At 38.2% G+C, this 19,533-nt stretch overlaps 1 protein-coding gene and 1 long non-coding RNA gene across 26 annotated transcripts in view; one reads left to right on the forward strand and one right to left on the reverse strand.

The window, feature by feature from the left end:
* The window catches only part of LOC110406310, a 37,809-nt gene extending 35,811 nt beyond the window's left edge, over window positions 1-1,998 (forward strand). For all 25 annotated transcript variants that reach the window (XR_002443394.1, XR_002443403.1, XR_002443382.1 and 22 more), the window contains one exon: window positions 1,830-1,998. This is a non-coding gene — a long non-coding RNA (uncharacterized LOC110406310). The remainder of the gene's footprint in view (window positions 1-1,829) is intronic.
* IFT81 (intraflagellar transport 81) overlaps window positions 1-19,533 on the reverse strand; it is a 38,878-nt gene that overhangs the window by 7,413 nt on the left and 11,932 nt on the right. The window contains exons 8-14 of the mRNA XM_021412601.1: window positions 15,441-15,604; window positions 14,108-14,203; window positions 12,045-12,191; window positions 3,736-3,885; window positions 2,530-2,658; window positions 1,501-1,590; window positions 2-88 (exon numbers count right to left, since the gene is read on the reverse strand). Coding sequence (XP_021268276.1) covers window positions 2-88; window positions 1,501-1,590; window positions 2,530-2,658; window positions 3,736-3,885; window positions 12,045-12,191; window positions 14,108-14,203; window positions 15,441-15,604 — 863 coding nt within the window. The remainder of the gene's footprint in view (window position 1; window positions 89-1,500; window positions 1,591-2,529; window positions 2,659-3,735; window positions 3,886-12,044; window positions 12,192-14,107; window positions 14,204-15,440; window positions 15,605-19,533) is intronic.

The following is a 19,533-nucleotide window of genomic DNA, read 5'->3' on the forward strand; positions in this document are numbered from 1 at the left end:
CCTGTTCCAGCGTGGAGCGATTGCTCTCTAGCCCTGCTGCACAACTGTCATACTGGATTTTTTTTTCATCACATTCTTGAGTTAATTCCTTTCGTGAAAAGGGCAGAAGGGTACATAAATGAAATCTTCAATTGACTGACATGTGACATTCAAGCAGGCTCTTGTTGGTCTCACACATCAACCTCAGCTCCTGGCACGCTCCCTGACACTTATGTAAACCTAGCAGGCACGTGGGTACTGTTACACACACACGGTGAGGCTGCATGGTGGAGAACAAGCTGTATACACCACAACATAACGTGCACATTTCCTCTTTACAGCTACAGCTTTAACATGGTAGAGCATTAGGGCAGCGCTTGCAAGAAAAAGTGAAAAAGAATTACAAAATGGGAGATTAAGAATGGATTAATGTACTTGCTACCTATGAAAAAAACAGCTTTTAAGTTGTACGCAACAAATGGCTTAGCTGGATTCCACTTGCTGACACTTTAAATAGAACCATTAAAAATAAGTTTTCTGGAAATTTAGTTGATAGATAAAGGGATAGCTCGATTTACTTCTGTGTCAGTGAGCCAACTTACAGCAGCTGTGGACCTGAATGACTTCTTCAGCTGTCTGTAAAATTTTGAAAACAGATGGATAAATCTGTCATTCCAATGGACTAATATAGGACTTAGATCAATGTACACAACCATTGGGATGAAACTTATTTCTGATCTATTTAAAAAAAGAGTTATTTGAGATCACTAGTGCTGAGAAGCACAAAAAGCTTTGAAACTAACTAATTTGAAAGTTAACTTTGCTGTGATTTTGAACCGTGATTTTTATTATTTAGCATTATAGGTCTTTTTTTTTTTGTTTTGATTTTTAATTACTGTAAAGGACAAAATGTCAGTGTGATTTTGTGCCTGCACTGTTAGCCTTTAGAAACTCCAGACTTATGCTTGTTGCTTGTTGAAAATCATTCCTGACTTATCCTGCTATTTCCAGTTTTCCTCCAGAGTTGATTACATCCTTATATAGCACAACAGAGCTCTGTGAGTTCTGCTCATTTGTGATTTTGACCTTAATTATGAAGAATGAGAGGAAGGTTTAATACATTAAAATAAACCTATTTCAAGACCGAAAAAAAAATACAAAACAAAGCATACAATTGAAGTTGATGAGACACTGGAGATTTGCAGTATTTGAAGCATTTAGGTGTCTGGTAAATGAAATCAAACTGAAATTAACCATATTCTGACATGTATTTCTGCACCGTCTCAGCTCCTGCACTGTACATCCTCAACCACAGAAGGTGCAAATAACTCAGTGGCAATGCATATAGATATATGCACCTAAAATCCATAGGTACAGTAAACTCCTGCTTTAACTATAGCACTCGACTGCATGGAGAAATGGGGTGCAGTCCTGTGTTTTGCTCTGCACGACACTTGCCTGCTGCCTACCCTACTTCATCCCTAAGCAGTGTTCAAAGCATTCTGAAGTGTTTCTACCAACCTGGCACTTTTGACGCAGCTGTCTCAGTTCTTTGATGACAGGAGCTAGGCTCGACTTCTTCTCTGCCACCATAGCGTTCAGTTTTCTTACCTGAAAGAGGGACAAAATATTATACACTGGTAATATGGTATTAACACATTTATATCATTAGGATTGTGAAAAGAGAAGAAAACCAAAATACAGAGAGGAAAAAAAAAAAACAAGAACTATGTGACAAAAGAAGACTGAACTATATATAACTGCTGAACTAATTAACAAAGGGAAAGAGCCTGTGTTGCACTGAGATCATTACCACAAACCAGACCACTTCTGTTCCCATTGTTTAACAGAACACCACAGACAAGACCAGCAGAACCATGTGCCAGATGCCTGAATGGCTGAAGGAGAGGGGAAAACAAAGGAGCTACAAGAGTTGGATGGACAGGAGAGATCTTCGAGTAAACCGACCAACCAAGAAAGCCCTGCATAGGTGAAATAAAGTTTGAACTTGCTAAAACAGAATCGCTTCAAAATATTTATACTGAAAATTCAAATTCTGTCCAGCTTTCTATTTGAGATTCAATCTGTTTTGATTCTACCACTTTATTTTTAAAGTGCCCCAATGATTTCAAAGAATGCTATTTTGCTTTTGGCTCCTTTATAATATTTTGCTTCTATGGCGACATGGTAAGTTAAAACACTACACATCTAAGGGCAACTGAAAATTAGGCTATAGAGAAGAGATAATGTTTAGTTCTCCAGACAAATGAAATATTTTTAAATGAGTGCTTAACTCCAGCGAGTTACATACATTTTAGAAAAAGATGCTGTAAAAGACTCAAACAATTTATCTGGTCAAACAACATGCAAAAAGAAGTGAAAACCAAAGAGAAAACTTGTTATCTATACTGTTTGAAAGTACCTATTTTCCTATACAAATCTATATTAAAATAGAGTGAAAAACTCAAGCAAAATATTCAACTTGGTTTTATACTTTGAGGAAGCAAATATTGAAACTGAGGCAATACAACAGCTGAAGACAAACATCACCATTTCGGACATGTTGTCCAGTGTTTGGCCTTTCATTCCATCCACTTCGCTCTTCACTGCAGATACTCTTTCCAGCTCCTCCTGAGTGTAACTGTATCCAGAAATACCTTTCTTGTCTTCAATAGCTTGCTGCAAACACGAAATAAATGCTGAATGTGAGTCTATTAATTGAGCAAATTACTTCATAAAGATGAAATACTGTAAGAAAGGGGAAAAGTACTGTAATCCATTTATTTTGAAAGCGATTAGTAATGTAGCTGCCACAACAAACCTTTTCTCTCGTGCCTGTACAGCAAGCTAGTAACAACTTCCTGTAATACATTGCTATTCTGTCATCTCATGCCCAGTGAAATGAACAGGAGGTTTCCACAATGTGAAATGGGCTTTAGGTCAGGCTGCGAAGGAGCTCGGTATGTGAAATCCAGATGTTTAGTCAGAAGATGCAAGGTAGCTGATTTTTTTTTTTTAATAAACAACTGTCAAGCTAAACTAAATAAATACTGTATTAATTATTGCAATATTAATGCCAGATTACAACATTCTTGCATTATATTACCTAAAATTTATATGTAATTAAGTGCTGATGTAATAGTCCTTAGCAATGCTTGCTCATTAAGTATGTAAGGAAGGTATTTTCAGTAAGCTGAAAGCTAGGTGTTGATTTGCAATTTGCAAAACACTCATTCTTAAAAGTATCAGCCATCTACGAACACCAAGGCAATTATCCTCAAAAATTTTTACAAGCGTATGCTTAAGAAAACGTTTGTCTCTGCAAGGAGCTGCTGCTGCTACGATGGGAGCATTCTGCAGGTGTTCACAGCAGCATACAGTCCAACAGGCTGTCAAGCCCAGGGCCAAAAAGGGTACATTTGATATTAGGGGAAAAACCTAAAGCAAGGATGCAGCCCTGCTCTAACTGGAGTTAGTGAAGAACTCCCACTGACTTCAGAAAGCAAGGTTGAGCCCGTCATTTTAAAAAGAAGCTGCAGAACATTCATGACTGCCTGTGAAAAGAGTTGCTGAACACAAAGTACAGCAGCTTAGCATAGTCAAACAAAAATAGATTTTGTACCCTAATGACTCTTTTACTAATGACAGGAGGATGGTATGCATTAGAAAATATCCAAACAGCATCCACCTCATTATGCAGCTAGTTAGGTGGAAGGGAGGGTGGTGGACTGGAGGACTAATAAGTGCCTGTATTACCAACTGCTGCTGAATAGCCTCGTGGCGCTGCTTTAGGAGTTCTTCTGTCCTCTGGAGGATGCCATACTCAGCTGTAATTTCTGCTATTTCCAGTCGCTTCCTTTTATATTCTGTGTTCTTGCTCCGAAGCTTACTAACATAGTGTTTAAACTGCAATGAGAGAGAACAGAATTATTTATCTTTCAACTCAAAGCAAAAAAGGGCAGGGGCTCATCATGGTCTGATTCTCTATAGAATATAATTATCCTATCTGGACTGCATGCTGAAGGTTAAGTGTTGAGAACAGAGGACTGGAATTAAGGATTCCCAGAGTCTATTACTTTCAGCAGTGTTTATTTACTGTGCAAGATAAGAAATCCAGCTCTATTGCTCTATCCCAGCTCAACCATTTGCAACAGAAAGACCCTTCAGTTCTACTTACCACCATTTGACAGCTGGAAAGCTAATTACTGTTTGCAAAACGTTCTGAGAATCATGGATAATAATGTACTAGGAATTTGCACGTTTAGCAGAGCACCAGATCGGCAGTGCCTAACCCCAAACAGCACGGCAGACAAAAACATGGTAAGAAAGCGCATAGAAAGCAGAGAACAGGGCATGGGAAAGAAAATCCTTCCTTTTAACTCCTAGTCCTCAATAGTTACAATTTGATGTTCTCTTTCCTTGACTCTTTCAGAACTAAATGATGTCACTGGTTAAATTTTCAAAACCAGGAAAATAGAAGCAGAGTCCTTGCACAGAAGCAGAGAAATGCGGTATGTTTCACCCCAAATCTGGAGGAATTGGGGAATTTATAGTTTTATTACAGACTAAGCAAAATAATTCACATCCTTACAGCTAAATTACATCGGAATCCATGTGTGCTCAATTTGCAAGATGAAAAATCAGGTGTCGAAACAAACATGTCATGTTTTTCTTTGCCTGAATGTTTTCCATCTGTCAAACAGGCTTAGCTCTCGGAGCTGCCAGTCACAGCTCAGAAATGCACTCAGATCCAACGACGGAAAACAAATAAAATTTATTAGAGTAGATGCTGCAAAGAACAGGCTTCCGAGTGTTCCTCGAAGGGGAGTGTTCAACATGTGCAGAGCAAACAAATGTCAGGATCAGGAGGAAATCGGAGCCCTGCTACCACAAGTTTAAAACTCAAACGTTAATAGAACTTAGGTTTTAAAATTTACTTTTTTTTTTTTTCTTTTTGCAAAATTATGCCACTCTCCCTTCTAAAGAAGGGATCCAAGAAACCAATGCGACCACAGCCTAAGAACCCCCAGAGTAACTGTATGTTCTATAAAAAGTGTCCTGGGCAAAATGCCCAAAATGAAATCAACCCTGTTCATCTGCCATCCTGTGCAATATCTAGGCCAAAGCTGCTTCTCTCTTGCTATGCTCCACAACTATTTTTAAAGCCAAAAGCTATAAACGTTTTTGGTGAAAGAACAAACCCACAAATTACTCAATGTGCTCTATGCAGATTGGACTATGTGTGGTTTGGAATACCATTTTACATTGTGTGTGCTACCTAGGACAAGGATAGACAAGGTCACCTAATCCACAGCACCGTGCAGCAGAGGCAGTCCTCTTACAGTCGTACTGTCATTGTTATATTATTGGCACACTTAGTACAATATTACTCAAATGAATTATTTTTCATAGCAAATTCACATATACCCTCCTAGCTAACACAAACGACTTCTTTTTGTTGTATTGCTTAGATAACACCAAGTTTTCTGTGATTTTTCAAGACATTATAGAGTATAAATAGCATCTCTCCAACTATTTTAGAGAAGCAGTCTTCTGTCTTGATGGAGTAGATCCAGAGAGGTTTTTGATCAGCAGAATACAGTAAAGTGAAAGTGATTTCATCCTTGTAAAGGATGAAATTTATTGTGTGTGTGACCACATACACCACTCAAATCTGAATAATCTTCTGTCAGTTTACGCCAGGATGAAAAGCAAACTGATTCTCTCTGCTTCTATAACTACTTTTAAGGTCTTGAAAATAGCTTGAGGGGGAGGTGGAGTATTTGCATATTCAATCTTCAATATTCAAAGCATAATGTATTTTACAATGGAAGTCAAAGGATTTTGTTGATTAAAGAACTGATTCTGTTGATGTTCCATTATTAGTTGATTAAGTTAAGACTGTATAATGAAAATTTCATCCGAAGCGAACTACAAGCTGCTCACATTGTCAAGTGAAATCTATTCCCTTCAGGAGATAGATGTCTGTCTTTCATCACAATCTCTGTTTTTTTAAAAGCAAACAAGTTTTCATGTAATTTTTTTGCCACTAATGAGGTGAAATGGTATAAACAGCAGCAGCAAAATAATCGTATCTGTAGAAATCAATCACCAGTTTGGCACAAGTTTCAAAAGAATTCACCTTCTCCAAATGCAGCATGGATTAGCCCCTGAAAATCTCACTAACTGAAGCCTTCCTTAGATGCAGAGCCAAACTCGGAGCTGGAGTTGTTAGGCTTCACTCCAGTTAAATCAGCAGCTGGTAGGGATCTTCTGGCACAACTAGGTTTCTCCAGTCTAAAAGTTGAGAATCATGCTGTAGATTTCCGAAAACTATAAATAAGCTTCTTGCAAAATCCAAGTGCCTTCATTTCTGTAAGCATGGCTTCTGAAGCTTTGTGCATCTCATGCTCCCATCTATATATAGATGAATAAAAATCAAGCCCTTAAAATGCTATACAGGATTGGATGTTACTGCTGCAAAAGGTATTTTAAACGCTACAAAGAACTGAAGGAAGAAAAACTGCCTAGCCCCATCACTTCAAGGTTAACCACAGAAAAGGAATCCACTTTTGACCAACAGCATTTTCCCATAGACAAGGTCAACTGCTCCCTGTGCAGAAACAGCAGGCTCAACCTACAGAGTTCCCATGGATCCGTCAGCGCTCACAGTAATGCACCATTCAAGGCTATGTCCACCAGCAAGCTTTCCTTTCTCAAGCACCCTAACACAAATAGTTATTTAAGCTTCGAAGATTAAATGACTGGACAAGAACCAAATGCTGGCACTGACTTAGCAGTTAAAGTAAACAAGCCTGTGGGCTCATTTGCTAGCTGAGCCAGAGCCCCCTGAGATGTAAAAACGATCCAAATGAAAGCAAAGGAAGATTATGCTTTTCCACTGAGCTATTTTTATGGGAGACTGTAACATAAAAAGCATGGAATCCAGACTATGAAGCAGAGTGAATGAAAGCAGGGCTTTGATATCTCTTATAAGGCCCTGAAGCATGCAGGTATCTCGCATCCCTGGGCATACTTCTTGTACTACGTTCCATTTTTATTGAAAAACCCACCAGTGCCAGTACATTACACTTCTTCATTTATTTCAGGCTGAAAGTGATTGCTGTCAGCATACCAGGTCTCGCTATATTTTTTTGAAATGGCTTTTCCAGAACTATCCCAAGTCCGACTGCTTACCCCCTTCCCCAGGAAGGAACACGAGCACGATGACCCCACGCTTCAGTGCGTTGCTGCACCGGGATCAAAGCCCAGCTCCTCTCGTGCTTACTCCTAAATCCTCCCTTTAGTCTCCTGAAAACCAAAATTCTGCCCCTGTGAAATTTTCACAAGGTTCTTAGTCTAAGATTATCATTGAAGGAGAAAATGGATAAGCTTGTCTACCGAAAAGAACAAATCCCAGATTAATCACTCACTTCTGTGTCAATCTTATAAAATACTTTTTGTGGATTACCATATCAATTTGATTATATTATAGTAATCAAAATATTATTCACAAGAAAGTGCTACAGAAAATAAAGTATTTAAAAAAAAAAGTTTTCTTTCTGAAATACAGCATCTAAAGGTTTCAAATAAAGTTTTGTTAATGAAATTATTTGCATAACCACAGTAATTGCAGAAAATCTTTGCTGACTGTTTTTGTTTCATTAAGAATTAAGGAGCAGATGTTTTGATTTTTTTTAACTAGACCAATTAATGGGATACAGACTGTCCAAAGCATTAACATTCAGTTAGGAAAAGTTCCTGATCATGCAATGTTTTCTATAAAACTCTTTTTAAGAGGCCCTAAAGCTGAGCTAGTACCGCCACTGCTGGATATGGTTAAGAACTCACATAGCAGAGGGGTAAACTTCCAACAGACCCAACTGGTATCATCTCAACCAGATGAAAAGAAGGTATCCTACAACCTGCTCATCAGACAGCTCAATCAGGAAAATTCTTCATTAGCATTGAGTAGGATTTCTCTTCTAGGAGTGCTTGCTTCTGGTGTAGCCATTACTAAGAAGTTGGACCAATCAGAATATTTTTTAATGAAAAACCATTTTCACTTATCACTGAAAATGCACAGATCAATAAAACCGATGATTTATTCATGCCAGTGGGTGCTGAAAGAGCGTTCAGTTCTGTGAAGCTATATTTTATGTCTGAATCACTGCATACATTTGGCTTAAATGACGGTTAACTTCTTACAGCAAAGAGCTTCTGGCTTCTGTAAGAATCCTACAGAGTTGCTCCTTTTGTTCTCACAACTTCACTGCCATCTACTCTCTTAGTTCCATGCTTAAGGAGCCTTTGACAGACAGCAATTTAACTGTACCTAGAGCCTTAATGAAAAGTTAAGATCGTAAACTTACAGGATAATTTATCCTGGGTCCTGACTTAAACCATTTCATGGTCAAGTAGTGAGTTCCTTAATCATTTCCTAAAAATCCTCCTCCCTAGCTCAGGGCTCAGTAACTGTTTCTGCTAGATTCAGATTGGCTCAACCATTTTAGAAGGGAAGCGACAAGATCTACAGTCCAAGACTTCGCTGTCTCTATTTGCAAAGTGCATCAATCTCCACCTTTTTTATCATTTTACCAGGGTGCAATTAGGCACGGTTGGCATCTGTATAAAAAGACTGAACTCCTTATGTAAACTAACACGCAAACCCCACATACCTGCTAACAAACGGTAAGACTGCACCATTCTCAAAAACATCAACGACTGTAGCTAAGCACAGCTAAGATACTATTCTATTCTGAAACCTTGGGAAAGTCTAGGCCCTTGGGGCCCTATACTGAACTCTGAAAAGTACAATGTGTTGTGTAAAGAGCTAAAAATACCACGGCTTTACCTAGGATCACTTGTAATTGAACCATCTAGCCTTCTAAGTGTCAACATTTGATTCCCTAATTTTCAGGATCTGACAGCTGCAGCTAGGAGCCTGCCAGCTTTGCCCCACGTCCATTGTGCTTTGTTTGAAGTACTTAAAAAGATTTCATAATCATTGAAGCAGACAATATATTCCTACCTTTTCTACATTTGATGTAAATGAATTGGTTATTCCCTGCTGTTTCTTTTAAGTTCTGCGTAGCTGTGCAACCTCTCGAACCTACTGGAATGCTGTAACGTTCTTTTTCATGATTAGAGAAGAAAGCAAAACACCAGCACCTAAAAACGTAAGCCAGGATTGACCTTCTGGAGAACGAAGTGCTAAGAAGACCTCAGCTGAGGATCTGAATGCTGGTATGGGAGCACAAGATAGGAAGGCACTAATTCTTTGACTGCTTGTGAGTGCTCTGATATAAGAGATACAGCCAAGGTAGACAGAAAGATGAGAAATAGCAAGCACAGGGGAAAAATAATTATTTAACTGTAGCATTTAGATAAGCTAGATATGGCAGCATTAAAAGCCTGTTTCAAATTTAAGAGAGCAAAGACTATTTGTTAAAAAACCCATGTTTCTTCCTTCTTTGAAAAATGGAGGAAATAAATGCAAAACGTGTGGGACTATAACAAGAAGGTAGAAAAGAAGCTCTCAGTTGTCTATGAGTGGAATGTGAAGGTTGAATGTACAACCTCTTCCTGTCCTCACTGAGCATATGTATTGCAGTAGTGACTCATCGTTACATTAATCAAGATTTCTTTAGTATTGGCTCAAAGCTGGAGTAACAGAGCAGAGAATACAAATGTAAAGGCATATCATACTAGAAACAAATATATAGTTTAGGTGAGTGGTGAACTGAGACTTACTGATGAAAGACAACCTGCTCGCTTCACTTTTGCTTCATCACCTCTTCCCCGACAACCTAGTTCTATTATATATGTATACACACACACATATACACACACATATACACACACCACACCTAATGAACTAATAAACAGGAACAGCACACTGATTGTATAATGCTGGCTTCCTTCCTTGGGCCACCATACAGAAAGCGTTCCACAAAACAGGAAGCAGTTCTTAGGAAAACGCGAATGCTTCTTACTGGCAGCTGGTATTTTGCCCCAAGTGCTCTGTCATTTATTCTGCGCTCAGCAGCGTGAAGACTTGGAAATATTTTAAAAATCAAATGTAGAACAGATTAGAAGAAAAGGAATGCAGGTTATGCTCAAAACAGGTAATGTCTTTTTTCTGTCTTGAGCCTCTTCCTAATGGCAGACAATTAACTTGAATTCTTCATTATCAAGCCTCTTAACTAACTGCTTCCCTCCTACCCTGCTCTGCTTAAGTTTCTACTGATCAGAGTATGTTGTCCCCACTCAGAATATCTATTATTTCTTACCTTACAGGGTATTTACAGATAATGTAAAGCATATGTTGCTGTCTCTGTAATGCATTCTTGTCGATTAATTAAACATTTCTCTCCCATCACAGAAACCCAGATTGTCTGCTTTCTATTTTTATTTTGAAAGCTGTCAAAGATTCTAGCCAAGTGCTCACTAGGGCTAAAAATTTCAGGTGGAGAGAAGTCTAATTCAGTGGTCTCGTTATTACTGCTACCAATGGAACACCATGAATGCCTGTGGGACATCATGGTAAGAGAAAGCTGAAGCTTAATTCTTCCAAGAGTTACTCAAGACTTGTAGCATGAGTTAATTTCACTGGAATCAAGAGATACTTATGGTTCTAAACATAACCCTGTATAGCAAGTCTGTTGTGTTATTGCTTCCATCTTTAGTTTTCATCTAGATTTACAGAACGGGAGACAGGCAAGAAGGCAAGAGAAATCTGCATGCATTCCATGGGAAGTCTTTATGCATGAGTGTACACATACACACATCCCCATACTTAATTTACTCTGTAAGACTCCTTTAAAACAAAACTGATTTTTGTGGAGCAGGCACGTCCTATGGGATCAGGAAGGGAGTTCCTTCTACAAAGGGCGTTGACTGTATTGAGCAGTATGTAAAAAAAGCACAGAAACAGACAAAGAAAAAGAAAGCAAAGAGTGTTACTCTTGATAAAGTTATGGCAGTGCAAATTAAAACAGCAACAACTAAAACATCGGTGTGTTATCAACATTATTCTCATCCTAAATCCAAAACACAGCACCTTGCCAGTCAACAGGAAGAAAATTAACTCTATCCCAGCTGAAACCAGGACATATACTAATTCAGAGTATGATGCAGCTAATGTCCTCCTTAGGGAATCTATCTATAAGTACACTTAGCAGGCTTCTTCTAAACTGAGAAAAAATATTGTCTTAAGAATAGGCAATTTATTTTGCTGATGAGCCACTGTCTGGTGGCAGCAGCCTTACTCTTTGCAGACTTCTGAAGAAGTCAAAGCTCCCTTGGTAAGCACAGCTTCAAATGTAATTTTGCCTGACATAAGATGACTGCGTTAGTCAAATCTGTGTTACAGATAGACTTCAGGTGGTCCACAAAAATATTTTTGAAGTAAAAGCTTTTGTGGGTAATAAATATGGAAATATTAAGCGCATTTCTGATAATCGCTGCTGCTATGCTTTATGATCAGATAGTAACGTAGACTTTTATTACACAGACTAGAAAAAAATGGATTGACATGACTTATCACTTGAAGTCCTAAGCCCCCCATTAGTCTTGTTGACTTTTATAGTTGGCTGAAATTATTTATCATCATACCATTGTGATGATATTGACATTATTTTGACTCAAAGCTCTGGAATGTTAGAACAGCCCAACAGTAAGTCCTCATATGCTTTGTAATCTATTAGGTTGAATGTCAATAAATTAATAATTTGACCGTAGATACTAATCAAGTATTTTAAAAAGCACTGTTAAATACTGGAAAGCATTTGAAAGCACTGGATAACGTTGTGCTATCTGCACTTCAAAAATGTCTTCAAATACATCGTTTGTCATCCGATTTTAATTTAACATGAATAAAAAAAGCAGAACACAGTCTGCTGCAGTGCTGAGGCCATGTAGTTTGACACCATATATAAGAATGGATAAAACACTACAGAAGCAGTAAATGCAATGTGAAGTTAAAAGAAAATTTCAAGTTAACAAAAAATCAATCCACCTCTTATAAATTTCCTCTTCCTCATATGCATTGTTACATCGCATACCTCATCCCCTTTCAGAACTTCAGAGCCATCCAGCTCCTGGGCCTGGTTCGTCTTCTCTGTCATCTGCCTTTCTGTGCTGGACATCTCTTCTTTAGCAGCCTGAAGCTCTTCTGCCTTGGCTTCCTTCTTCCGGGAAATTATAGATGCCTGAATGAACGTTAGAAATATACATGGACACATAAAGTAAAAACTGCATTTGCTTAGCCTTGTTTAATCATTAATAAAATAAAAGCACTTAAACTTCAGGCATGGCACCACTGAAATCACATCTCAACTGTAGGAAACTCATTTTCATTAGGAATTGTGAGCATATTGCTTTGCAAAGAAAAAAAACATAGATTACACAATTACACGGCGGGTTAAACCACAGCTTCTTTAAAGCAGATTGCAAATTCCCAACTTCCTTCAGCAAGGCCGAGATTTCAGACATGCCCCTTTGTTCCTCAGATTCACACTCAATGCATTTTACATTTTGGATACGTTTCTTCACCTCTTTTCATTGTCACTAAAGAAAAGGGATGCGTTTTGGGCGCTCCATTTAATCTACTTAGTCCCTTTTTGTGCATATGTAAGACGCATCAACATGGTTTAACTGGAAAGACATCCAAGATTTCACAAATGTCATAATACAGATTTTTATAACTCCAACCTACTCCAGCCTACAGAAATATGTTATACTAAGCAGAACCTAGCCTCTAAATCTTGGCAAATAGCTAAAAGACAATGAATAAAGCAGAAAAGTACAGAAATATTGTAGATCATAGACTATCCCATTATTATTTATTAGTCCAGAAGATAGAGCATTTTAAAAAATAATGTTTTGTACCAGGCAGAATATTTACTAGTACCTAACATGTGACAACGTTAAGAGACTGAGGAACAGAAATATACATTACTTCAGAGAAAGAAAGCATTTTTAATCTTGCCAAAAGTATATTTTTACACAACATGGAATTTATACGAATGCACCTGAATTTGGATGCGTTGTTGGTTACTTTCTAGGAAAGGAAAAACTTTAGAAAAAATAAAACACAATGGGTTTCTCTCACTGCATTCAGAGGAGCAGCTTTATTTCTAAAAACATCTCCCAGAATTCTGCTGGGGTCAGCTCAGCTCTTTGCTCCATGAGGTACCCGCAGTGCAAACTGTAGTGCAACGCACACGATCATTCCTGGGAAGCAGAAGCAAGTCCTCAGAAGAACAAAGCAAAGATCACGGCCTGCTTTCAACTCACAGCAGCAATTTGAGCTTCTAGAGGCCCTCCACCGAGCACAAGTGTATCACAAGCCAATTGGCCTTTGGTACCAGCGCATTACGTACCAGGCATATTTCACATATTTTATATGTGATTGAACTGTAGCATACATTTTATTACAATTTTTTTCCTACCACTGATATGTTTTACCTACGCCTTTTTATTTTTTAAGCTGTCACCATAAATATCATTATGGAAATCTTCAATAAAATCAGCAGCTATACAGGTTGGCTGGAATAGAAGCCACATATGTTTCTGCCTAAGCCGTAAAAATCTCTGATCTCAGAAATCCATTTTATAACTTTTGAATTTACTAAGACTAGACCACACAACCTATTTTACAGAGCAACTGTTTTATAGCTTCAGGATGAAAAAATATAGATTAAAAAAAAAATAAAAAAATGCCTTCTTAACAGATGTAAAAGGAAAAGTAGCATGTGGTCAAACACAGGCGGGTGCTATGACTGAAAGCAAGCTTTGCATCCAGCACACGTGCTGCCTTGTAAGACTCTGTCCACAGCTGGAGATTTACCAGAATAGCTCTCCCCAAGTGATTCTTCCAGAGTTACTGTGATGCAGCTGACAGGCAACACCTCAGACAGCAACTGACGAACTCACTACTATGACTGAAAGCACCTGTTTGACTAAGCCTTAAATGTGCCATTTGCTTAGTTTGGGTCTCATATTATCGTTTATTTCTACAGATTTTTGCTTTAATAAGTTAAAGAAAAAAGCCAGTATGCACAGCAATCAGTGACTGAAATTGCTCCACTGCTTCTGCTTAAAAAAATGTTTTGTTCTTTCTTACCTGTTGGCGATACATGGAAAATTTACTATCAATTGGCTCATACTTCATCATTCTTTTCTCAATAAGCTGATTTATTTGCGCATTTACTTCATTTATCTGCAAAACAGAGCAGAAAAATAGAGGAAACAGAGCTTTATTTCTTTGCCTTCTCCAAGAACTAAATGCTTTGCAAACCAGATTAACAACCCAGTTACAAGGAAATACTGCTAGCTCTGTTTTCAAAATAGAGGAAAGAAAAGAACACAAAAAACTCAATGAGTTACTCAGTACTGGCCAGGAAGAGGCTGGGTTTTTGATTTCCAGTTCTGTGCCTTTATGATAAGGCAGGAGCATGACATTTACTTTGAAAATGAAGCAAACTGGAATACATGGACAGAAAATTGGAGAACTGGTACGTACAGACAGAAAAAAAAAGACTGTCACACAGTATCTGGCATCATCAACGTGCTTTTATCAACACTAACAAACATTTCTTTTGACTTAACCATTCATCAGACTTCTAAAGGGGAGCAGATAGAAACTAAGCAACACCAAGTTTTACCAATGCTTTTAAGAGTCACAGCCATCACACTGCATCTCTGTGGGACCCTCCTGCTGTTGCCACAAAATGCACCTGGTTGCCCAAAGGCTCAAATTGCTGATCTTCGTTCTAGCTGAAACTTTAAAGCCCACTGCATCTGGAAACTCATACACACCTACACCAGCGCACTGATTCCAGCCACCTCAGCTCTGACTTAATGCTACCCTGGGACTCTCATCAGCCATGGAAACCACAGCCCTAGCAACCTTCCTTTAATTCTCTGCTAACTAGATGACTGCTGATAAGCAAGCAGTGTAAATATATGCTAAAATCTAATGAAGTCAAAGCAAAATGCAGGTGCAGCGCAGGACATTACCCTAACGTTACTCTGAGTACCAGCTGTGTACTTTGGAAGTTAAGTATTTCAAATAAAGCTTTGTTCCCCATGTCACAAGCACTCTTCCTATATTGGTATACACTCCCTTGATGTCAGTAAAAGTTTAAAACTGAAGAGAAGAAAAACCAAACCTTTAATGCTGAACTAATATCTCTGCTCATACCATAGCAAATTGCTAACGCAATTTTCTAGACAGCATTTAAGGATATGGTGGGTTTTGTGGTTTTGTTTTTTTCTTTTTTACTTATCTAAGAGCTTGCATTTAGTGAGTAACACGTCTTCTTTTACAACTGAAGAGGTGTTCCTTTGGGAATTAAACCTCTTCTCAAGGATGTAAAGTAGGCACAGGAGAACCGCAATATACACGAGCTCTAGAGCATGCTATGAAACACAAATTGTCACTTTGATCAACTTACCTTGCTTTCCAGTACGTTGAGATCTGATTGACCCATAGCTGGCTCTGCAGCTGCCTTCTGTAAGAAATATACTGATTTCTTCTTACTTTCTAGCTCCCTCGGTATTTTTTCAGTAGCCAGGTATGAATTGAAGTTTATCTCCTCTTCCAGTTTCTTCATTAAACCTTAAGAACAAATTAAATCAACGTTTGTCTATGAAGAAAGTAATGTAGAGGATAATTAAGTTCCATTTCCTCAACACACTGAAGTGCTTAGCAGCAGATTACAAGAACAGCACAGTGCTTGAATCTTCCTCTCAAAACTCAAATTAACAAGTAGTTACTTGATATCGCTTTTTGATTGGGATGTTAAACAAAACAAGTTGTGCTATGCTTACTACCCACCTGTATCTCTAACACGTATCTATTAACTCCTCAGCATATTCTTTTAGTCAATAGAAGTAGTAAAATCTCTCCCTAGATGAAAGTCTAGATGAATCAGATACAAAATTCAACACACAACATGGATGAAGAAAACCATTAACACCATGCATGTCTTAACACACTACAATATCTTGATGCGTGTATTTTTTTTGTTGTGAATTACGTTCTTTTGAAACTTTCAGAGCTGATGGCAAGAATTTGCTGTTATGTGCACTCATAGTGAGGGATAGCACAGAGTGTCAGAACTGTGCTGCCTTGCTCAGGGCTTCTTAGAAGCTTGCATCCCTTAGAACTTCCCTGGCTGGAGCAGTAGAGTGATTCTACCCATAGATTACGCAGGTCATTGTTTCATGTGAATTACATCATCTGCAGACAGAAATTATCTCAGCGTGAATCCTTTATCTGTGTCTCAAAATAGAACAGAGATCTTAATTTGGCCAACCTCCTGTAAGGTCTGTTATGTCCTTGGAAATTCTCCCTTAAAATAAAACTTCTTTGTTCTAACTTCATATCTAAAAAAGGCCTTGCAACGAGCAGAATTAAATGTACGTGTACTGCAAGAGTCTTCTGCATTATAAAACGCCTCTCTGTAAGTAGCAGATGATTTTTTCTTTTACAAACAAACGCTCAATCTTGAGCCAGTATACTGAATGCATATTCAACATACTCGATTCAGTATATTGTGAATACCGAAAACAAAAAAAAGAATTTAAAAAAACAAGAAGAAATTGCTGTGCAACGTCAAACATTTTATTGAGGAAAGCAATCACCTACCTGATGCACGAGCCTGATTCACACTGCGTGATACCATGCTTATAATGACTTCGCTCTTGCTTGGTAGAGTAATTTAGCCTCCATTACAAATAATTTATTTATAAACACAGATAAGAACAATACACAGCTAGAAAAGTGTGACAGAATAAAAGCAAATTGCTATTTAAATTACATTACACAGCAGTCTGCTGACAACAGATAGTTTAGTGCAATTACTCCTCCGAGACACCTGTACCAAGGACAATGGTAAAATTTGGAAGTTACACATCAGACTAGAGTGGGAAGAGGCATTTCAGAATATTTTTCATGACCAAAATGACTAAAAGGTAAGTACCCTGGGTACTTTTTAAAACGACTCACTGGGGGTGTACAGTTAGTTTGCTGTTGTTCTGGTTCATTTTTTTTTTTGTTTTCTTGGCTGTTGGGTTTGTTGCTTTGCCACGAAATGCAAAGCAAAACCAGAAATTCCAATTCTCTGTCCTTCTCTGAAGAAAGAAAGAAAAGCTTGAGTACAGAGATGCAATAATGGAGCTGATGTTGCTGAAACAGAGAGAGGAAAGGATGCAAGTTGAAAACAGCTTTTGGCTCTCAGGCTAAAGAGCCTGCTGACCACATCACTGACTGTTTGAAAGAAGGACTGAACAAAGTGAAATACATGCCTTGGAGAAGGGGGGCCCATTATTTTGCATCTATTTACCAAGAGGACTAGACACAGTACTGACAGATCCTCCTCACTCTCTGCTCTCAGCTTAGACTGAAAGGAAAGCTACTTTGTTTGGCTGCCAGAGAGGAAAGGAGCCATACTTAGCTCTTGAGAAAGCCTCAAGAACGAGAAGGAAGAAAATAGACCCTAGGGAAAGCAGCGCTCCTAACAAAATAAAGTCAACCCAAACTAAAACCGAGCAGGAATTCCTCTTTTCCAGCAGTTCATTTCATTGATCTCAGTTCATGAAAAACAGCACTACCATGAACTCTTTTTCTCTTTGTGGAAAGGTTACTCATCTTGTGCAAAACAGCTTCAATATTGGTTTCAGGACAGACAACACACTTACAATACTTACGTGATAACCATTATGTGCTGGGCACTACAGCCAGGCTCTGAGAAATGCACTGGGACTTACTGCGAGAGAACACCAACCAACCCCTGAGAATGCCCACCTCCTTCTTCCAGGAGAACTGACTTTCAGTCTTCCTCAGCCCACTGATGAGCTGCGCAGGAAGGACTACATTTTAATGTCTCACTAGAAATCTACCACCTCTGCAAATGCAGCAAAGCTTCCCACGTACACCATGAGCTGAATTATCACCTCAGAACTAGGAACATAACTCCCCAGTGAATATTTATAACCAAGAACTTTGGTGCGGAAATCGAAGTGATATCGATTAAATTATCCTGATATTTAATATTAATATTTTAATCAACTAATTTCTTGTGTTTCAGCCTTCCTCTTAGAAGGAAAAAATAAAACAACTGCATATATACCTTATCCTTTATTTCTTTCTCCAGCTTTCTTATAAAGGATGCCTAATATTACAGATACAACACTAAACTCACGAAAGAACCATGCCTGAATGACTGTTTTTGAAAACAGAAGGGACCCATTGACTTTACAGGGTGAAAGCTTGATTGCTATCTTGATTTGTTTCTCCGATAACCTGAGAGCTATTACCAACTTCTTTCAAACACTGACTGCTTCTGCATCAAACAATGAAGCAAGTTAAAACCTGACATCTCGATAGGGAAAGACATGATGCCAGCATCCCTCATGACTAATGTAGTTCTTTCCTAAATACTTCTGGAGATATTTTTCCTCCTGTGTGATTTGACATATGGAGAAGTAACTACCTAAGAGCTATTTCTGCTGCTTAACAGAACCTTAAAAAACAAATACACAGCAGCTCTTTTAAGACTTTTTTTCTCAGTGAAAGACCTTTTTTTTTTTTTTTCTCCAAATTCCCAGGGTAGAGGAAAGAAAAGCAAGCATACTTTAAATTTTCCATTACACATATAAGCCCTGTTTTTAATGTTTTAGCATTCACTTATGGTTACAAAATCTACATACGTAAGCTGCACAGAAAGGCTGGCTCTGTGCCCTAGGGCTATTTCAGCAAGGTTCTGCCAACCTTACACGTGAAGAGCTATTAACAGCAATTCCTCATGTTTTCCATTCAATTTTATTAATATTATTATTGCAAAAAGTGAGGCGGGAGAAAGACTTCCTTAGTGCTTGCTCAGTCATGTAGGAAAGAAGCAGGTTTCCCAGCATAATTCTTCTAATAGATGTAAAATGTGATCTACTTTGTGCTCAAGCTCCTACTTCTTTTCCCTCTGTGGGCTACCAATTATGCATTCCATACCAAAAACGTTTGCAATACTAATTTAATTAATTAATTAAAGCTACCTGCCAACACCTTGAATACTTTCTTTAGAATCCCATAGGAAGGCTATGACAAAGGCAGGTGTCGAATGGACTTCCATGTGCATTCACTTGCTAATCAAAGCCTTCACTTCCCTGTTTGCATTCATCCTCTACAAGTGAGCACTGAAGTGTTACAGTCTGCAGCTTCCAATGGTACCACTTTCAATTTCCTTGTGTTAAACAGAGTTCTAGGACACGCAAACATTAATAGATGACGATTAAATCTATCAGTATCAACTTGAAAAACTACACAGCTTCCTGAATCTTCCACTGTAAGGCATGCTTCCCATGTTATAATTATTACTGTGGCTCTTTGAAATCTAACTTCTCAGTATTCTTCCCAAATTCTAGACAGTGGACATTGGTGGGTATTGCAATGAGGAAAATATCAGAGCTAAAAAAAAGAAAAGAGAAGTACAACGCTTCTGTTCCATTTCCTTCTATAAATAAAAGCAAGGATAGCACCAAGACTTTGAC

Source organism: Numida meleagris, chromosome 14, assembly GCF_002078875.1.
Source record: "Numida meleagris isolate 19003 breed g44 Domestic line chromosome 14, NumMel1.0, whole genome shotgun sequence".
Classification (NCBI taxonomy): domain Eukaryota; kingdom Metazoa; phylum Chordata; class Aves; order Galliformes; family Numididae; genus Numida; species Numida meleagris.